Source organism: Microtus ochrogaster, chromosome 16, assembly GCF_000317375.1.
Source record: "Microtus ochrogaster isolate Prairie Vole_2 chromosome 16, MicOch1.0, whole genome shotgun sequence".
NCBI lineage: Eukaryota > Metazoa > Chordata > Mammalia > Rodentia > Cricetidae > Microtus > Microtus ochrogaster.
Window position 1 is genome coordinate 42,924,741 of NC_022018.1, and position 5,402 is coordinate 42,930,142.

Below are 5,402 nucleotides of genomic sequence, written 5' to 3' on the forward strand. Positions count from 1 at the left end.
AAAAAAAAAAAAGAAACCCTGCCTCGAAACCCAAACAAACAAACAAACAAACAAACAATCTCCCACTTCCTCTGGGCCAGTCCTCACTGTATTCCTTCTCAATGCTTGTTCTGCTGGGCTCTTAATTGTTGGTGACTGTCCCTCATACTAAGTAATCTTCGAAAGCAATATTCATGTCTTGGCAAATTTCCCAAGTCAAACGTGGGAGTAGTGGCTGATGCAAACGAAACGGGTGAAGACAGAGAACCTCATCACCCCTGGGGCAGGCTGGCCTTTGCAGCCTATCAAAGGCTTAACCTTTCCAGTGTCACTTTAAGTTAGTGTAAACCCCACAATACTTCCACGTTTTGGACAAAAATTTAACCCGTACCTAATGCAAAAACATTAGGGCCCAAACAAGAACAAGTTATCTGGAACCACTCCCCCAAATACACATTCAAATTGGGTTTCCTACTACCATTCTTCCTCTAGTACAGTCTTTCCAGGGCAAATTATGTTATTAACAACTCATTTCCAAAACCCTAAAAAATCGGAATCCTTACATCTCACCAGGAGCCTCACAGTCCCACAGCGGGTAACTTCAGTTCTCTGCACACTGCATATCTAAGCCAATGTGTCCCCAGAATGAGCAGGGCCCCTTCCTTGTTCTCTTCGCCAAGAGGCTTCCAAGAATCACTCCTGTTCGCCTGCAGGGCGAGCTCCCGGCCGCATCCCCGCCCCATCCCCGTGACTGATCGTAAGGTGGTCGCTGAATAAAAGGAGCACTCTCGGCTACGATCCGCCTGGAGTGATCTCAACCCACGGCTCTGCCCACGCCTCCCGAACCGGCTTTCTGCTCCCGGGCGGGGGATGATGACACTGATCTGGAGGTCCAGACCGAGCCCTGCGGCCCGTCCAGCACACACGTGGGGCGCAGCGTCCACTCTCGAGCCCCGGCCGATTCTATTCTCGAGTCCCGGTAGGGGCCGGGTCAACTCGCCACTCTCCCACTGGTGCCCCACCTCACCTGTCGCTCGCCCTGAGCGCTGTACTTATTCCCCGGCCTCAGTCCCAGAGACTTCTCCAGCAGCTTCAGCTCCGCGGCTGCCGCCATCTTCCGGCCCAGCTCCTGGCGGGGGCGGAACCCGAACTGCTAGGGCACTGATAGAGCAGGAAGTCCGGCCCCCATGCTTGTGTCCCACGATTGGCTGGCTGGACGGCAAGCGCGCCTGCGCAAAGGGGCGGGTCTTAATAAAGGGCAGGCCCCAGCTACGTTCTGAGACAGGTGCATTGCTTTGCAGGGCGTGGAGGAAACCTTTCCCAAGAGAAGCGGGGAGTCCAAATAGTTTGACAGAATCATTGCAATGCTTGTAATACTATTGTAGAACGCAGAAGAAAAGTTTAGGCTATTTGTTTTAAAAATATAAAACATCAATTCCCAAGCCCATCACAGAGTTCTCCAAATAAGAAAACTATAGACCAATCTCAGTTAAAAATATAGACGAGGGCCAGCGATCAAGCAAGGTTTGAATGAAGATGGCCCCAAAGGCTCATAGGGAGTGGCACTATTAGGAGGTGTGACCTTGTTGGAGGAAATGTATCAGAAGCTCAAACCAGGCCCAATGTCCCTGCTGCTTGCCAGTCCAGGCATAGAATTCTCTGATTCCTTCTACAGCATCACGTCTGCCTGTGTGCTTCCATGCCTCCCACGATAATGGACTAAATGTCTGAACTGCAAACCAGGTCTAATTAAATATTTTCCTTTATAAGATTAGCCATGGTGGGGCTGGAGAGATGGCTCAGTGGTTAAGAGCATTGCCTGCCCTTCCAAAGGTCCTGAGTTCAATTCCCAGCAACCACATGGTGGCTCACAACCATCTGTAATGAGGTCTGGTGCCCTCTTCTGGCCTGCAAAGATACACACAGACATTATATATATAATATATATATATATATATTTTATATTTTATTTTATTTTTTTAAATATTTATTTATTTATTATGTATACAATATTCTTTCTGCGTGTATGCCTGAAGGCCAGAAGAGGGCACCAGACCTCATTTTAGATGGTTGTGAGCCACCATGTGGTTGCTGGGAATTGAACTCAGGACCTTTGGAAGGGCAGGCAATGCTCTTAACCGCTGAGCCATCTCTCCAGCCCCATATATATATATTTTAAAAAGAGTAGCCGGCCACGGCATGGCTGCGTTGGGGTCTTGGCTGTCCATAGTTGTCCGGAGATTGCACTGCAGCGCAGCGGCTCGGGCCGGCGGCCGGTGGCGACTTCAACAGGGACTGGCTGCCAACCCTTCCAGCTATGGGCCCCTCATGGAGCTTCCTGACTGGTCTTTCGCCGATGGCCGTCCTGCTCCCCCAATGAAAGGCCAACTTCGAAGAAAAGCTCAAAGGGAGAAGCTTGCAAGACGAGTTGTACTGCTGACACAGGAAATGGATGCTGGATTACAGGCATGGAAGCTCAGGCAGCAGAAGTTGGAGGAAAAAAGGTAGCAGGAACATGGTCTTAAACCCAAGGGGATTTCGCTGAGAAGTCCATTTCCACATCAATAAAAAACAGCTCCATTCACACTTAAAAAAAAAAAAAAAGAGTAGCCATGGTCATGGTGTCTCTTCACAGCAATAGAAACCTTAACTAAGACAAATGGGAAACATTTTGAAGCATCCTTGGTTAAGTTCCGAGCTTCCCACTTAGTTACACTGTGTTACACTGGAGTAGATAATCACTAGAAGCATGTGTTTTGAAGCAAGAAGCCAAACTGACCCCCATTAACAGACTGGGTAGTTTCATATTTTGAAAACTCAATCAAGAAGAAAATTAGAAACAATAAGAGAATTAAAGGCATGTGCCACCTCCGCCCGGCAAAAGTCTGGAATCTGTAATGTGTGAATGGATGCTTAAAAAAAGAAAAAAGATCAGACCAAATCTGTGGAAAACAAGTAGAAATATGGAGAGCAATTTCACAAAACTTATACTTAAAGCTATAAAAAGGCACTAAGCGACTGATTCTAGAGTTACCAGATACAAGCACAAGCAACCCTCCGTTACCTAGCAGACGGGTGGCAATCCAAAGGTGCCAGCATGCATGGGTAGGCTGCCCTGAAGATGCAGCTATTCTCAGGGACTTCAGGTGGAAGCAAAACTATATAGCCCCTGTGAGGAAACTGAGCCTAGAACTGTCTAGCAATGGTTTTTTTTTTTTTAGGATGAATGTGGGAGACTATTAAGTGCTATCCCGTCTATGCAAACAAGCCCGTGAACACTCAAATATTCCCAAATAAGGGACTACCTGAGGTCATCTTATCATTGGTACCTTGAGAATGCATGAACTGCTGAACAGGAATTAGGAGTGCCCCAGTATAGTGGTAATAATGGTTTCCAGGATATGTCAGTGGAAAAAACAAGGCAAGAAAGAATTTATGGTGTACTCTCCATCTAATAACGTTTGGTGTGCAGCAAATGAAAGCACATTTCTGTATTTATTTTAAAACCAAATTTATAAAGTATAGGCAAGAACTAGGACTAGGCTGCATGGCTATACCCTTTTTTTTAAAATTTGTCTGTGGAAAGTACATTTTTATGTCATTATAAATTTATCAAACTGAGAAAAAACCTCCAGAAAAGCAATACAAGACACATGGTACATCAGACTGATGAGATGTCCACAGGCTGTGGAATTCTTTCTCTAAAAAAGATTTTATTTTTAATTACATGTCTGTGGTTGTGTGCACATGAATGCAGTGCCCATAAAGGTCAAAAGAGGGCGCCAGATCTCCTGGAGCGGGAGTTCTAGGTGTTTCTGAGCCCACTGATACTGTTGCTGGAAATTGAACTCAGGTTCTCTGGAATGGCAATGTGGGGTCTTAACCATGGAGCCACGTCTCCATCCCTGAGAGTGGTGTTCTTCTAATGACTTGATATATGATTATCAGTAAGCTTTTAATCATGGATACTCGAAGCAAACACATTCAATGGAAAACGCTTCTGCCTTTTTGTTGCTGATGTTGTGTCTCCAGCTTCTTGGCTGTTTTAGAGTAGCTGGCATTATTCTGATGGGGTTGCATGTATACACTGGGGGATAAAACAAAGGACTAGCCATAGAGCACTATTGGAAGTTGGGATTTGGGCATTGCAGGCATCAGATAGGTCAGGTTAAATCAAACTCGTTTGTCCTGAATTTAAATCAAAATATCCAGATGACCTTAGGATGCTTCTGTCTTAAGAAAAATAAGAAGTTTTTCTTATCTTGCTCGGTTTATTCACAACAAACAAAGTTTCAAAACAAACACAACTTAGTGGCAAAGAATACCCCGAACCCACCAAATTTTGGTTTCAACTGACATTTCCCACAAGAAGTTATGGAGGGGCTCTTTGGAGACTGGCCATTTCTAGATATTGGCAGAATATGCACCAGATGAGAAGACACCTGGTCTCTCCCTCTGGCCTCTGTATGTCCATCTATGGGCATGAGCACACCCTCTATGTGCATATACATGGGTACCCACCCAATACTGATGAGTGTAATGGTTAATTTTGGTTATCAACTTATCAACTAAACAGTCTGTGAAAGGACTTTATGGAAGCATCACTTGAGGGGGCAGACTCTCCCACAGAATGGGTTGCACTACCTCTAGATCTTCGACGGAAGATCTAAGGGAGGAAAGAGTGCTGCTTTCCCTGCTCACTGTCAACCCCTCTGGTGACCACATCTCCGTTGCTGCTGTTGTCTTGCTTTGCTAACACTGGACATCAATTTACTTCAGTTTTCGTATGTGGACCGAAGGCCAGTGGCTTTCTGGGAAGCCATCAGGCTGTCGAGCACCATACCGGGACTGCTGAGGTGTCCAGACACATGTACTAAACAAAACGGCTATTGGGATCTCAATGTCTCTGACTTGCAGATAGCAGTATTGTTTATGCCAATTTAATAAATACCCCCAGTAATATATATATATATATATATATATATACACATATATATATGTATATGCTTTTGATGCTATGCTTTTTATTACATTTATCTGTCTGTCTGTCTGTCTGTCTGTCTGTCTGTGTGTAGAATTATGGATGCCACGGTACACATGTTGACGTCAGAGAACAACTTTCAAGAACCAGTTCTTCCCTTCTACCATGTGGGGCCCGAGAATGGAACTCAGGGTGTAAGACTTGGTGTGAACTCCTTTACCTTTAGAGACATCTCTCTGGTTCAGTATGTATTCATTCTGCTAGCTGTGTGCCTCAGAGAGCCCTGCCTAAGACAATGTGCCCCTGAGAGTTACCTCAGCATTGCTTAGTACCTGTGTAGTAATCTTGCTGACTGAGTCTAAATTTGACCAGGACTTAATTAATTAATTAAAAATTTTTCATACAATATATTTTGATTACATTTTCTCCCCTCCCCCAACAC

At 45.1% G+C, this 5,402-nt stretch overlaps 2 protein-coding genes across 4 annotated transcripts in view; one reads left to right on the forward strand and one right to left on the reverse strand.

Moving 5' to 3' along the window:
* Eef1e1 (eukaryotic translation elongation factor 1 epsilon 1) overlaps window positions 1-1,138 on the reverse strand; it is a 12,675-nt gene extending 11,537 nt beyond the window's left edge. Inside the window, exon 1 of one of the 2 annotated variants that reach the window (XM_005355064.2) lies at window positions 1,007-1,138. In XM_005355064.2, the coding sequence (XP_005355121.1) occupies window positions 1,007-1,093 (87 nt within the window). In that variant the 5' untranslated portion in view covers window positions 1,094-1,138. The remainder of the gene's footprint in view (window positions 1-1,006) is intronic. The other variant, XM_005355063.2, reaches the window with a different exon arrangement.
* A 1,040-nt stretch (window positions 1,139-2,178) lies between these two features.
* Window positions 2,179-2,505, forward strand: LOC101985994 (39S ribosomal protein L52, mitochondrial-like). 2 transcript variants are annotated; one of them, XM_026783128.1, is made up of 2 exons: window positions 2,179-2,341; window positions 2,395-2,505. In XM_026783128.1, the coding sequence occupies exons 1-2, from the start codon at window positions 2,179-2,181 to the stop codon at window positions 2,502-2,504; spliced, it is 273 nt and encodes a 90-aa protein (XP_026638929.1). In that variant the 3' UTR covers window position 2,505. The 2 variants fall into 2 exon arrangements, with proteins under 2 accessions (XP_026638929.1, XP_013204558.1); XM_013349104.2 differs by having other exon boundaries at window positions 2,179-2,505.
* Window positions 2,506-5,402: the final 2,897 nt, after the last annotated feature.

Coding starts and splice junctions, on each gene's coding strand:
- LOC101985994 (XM_013349104.2), top strand. CDS start 2,179: ATGGCTGCGTTGGGGTCTTGGCTGTCCATAGTTGTCCGGAGATTGCAC.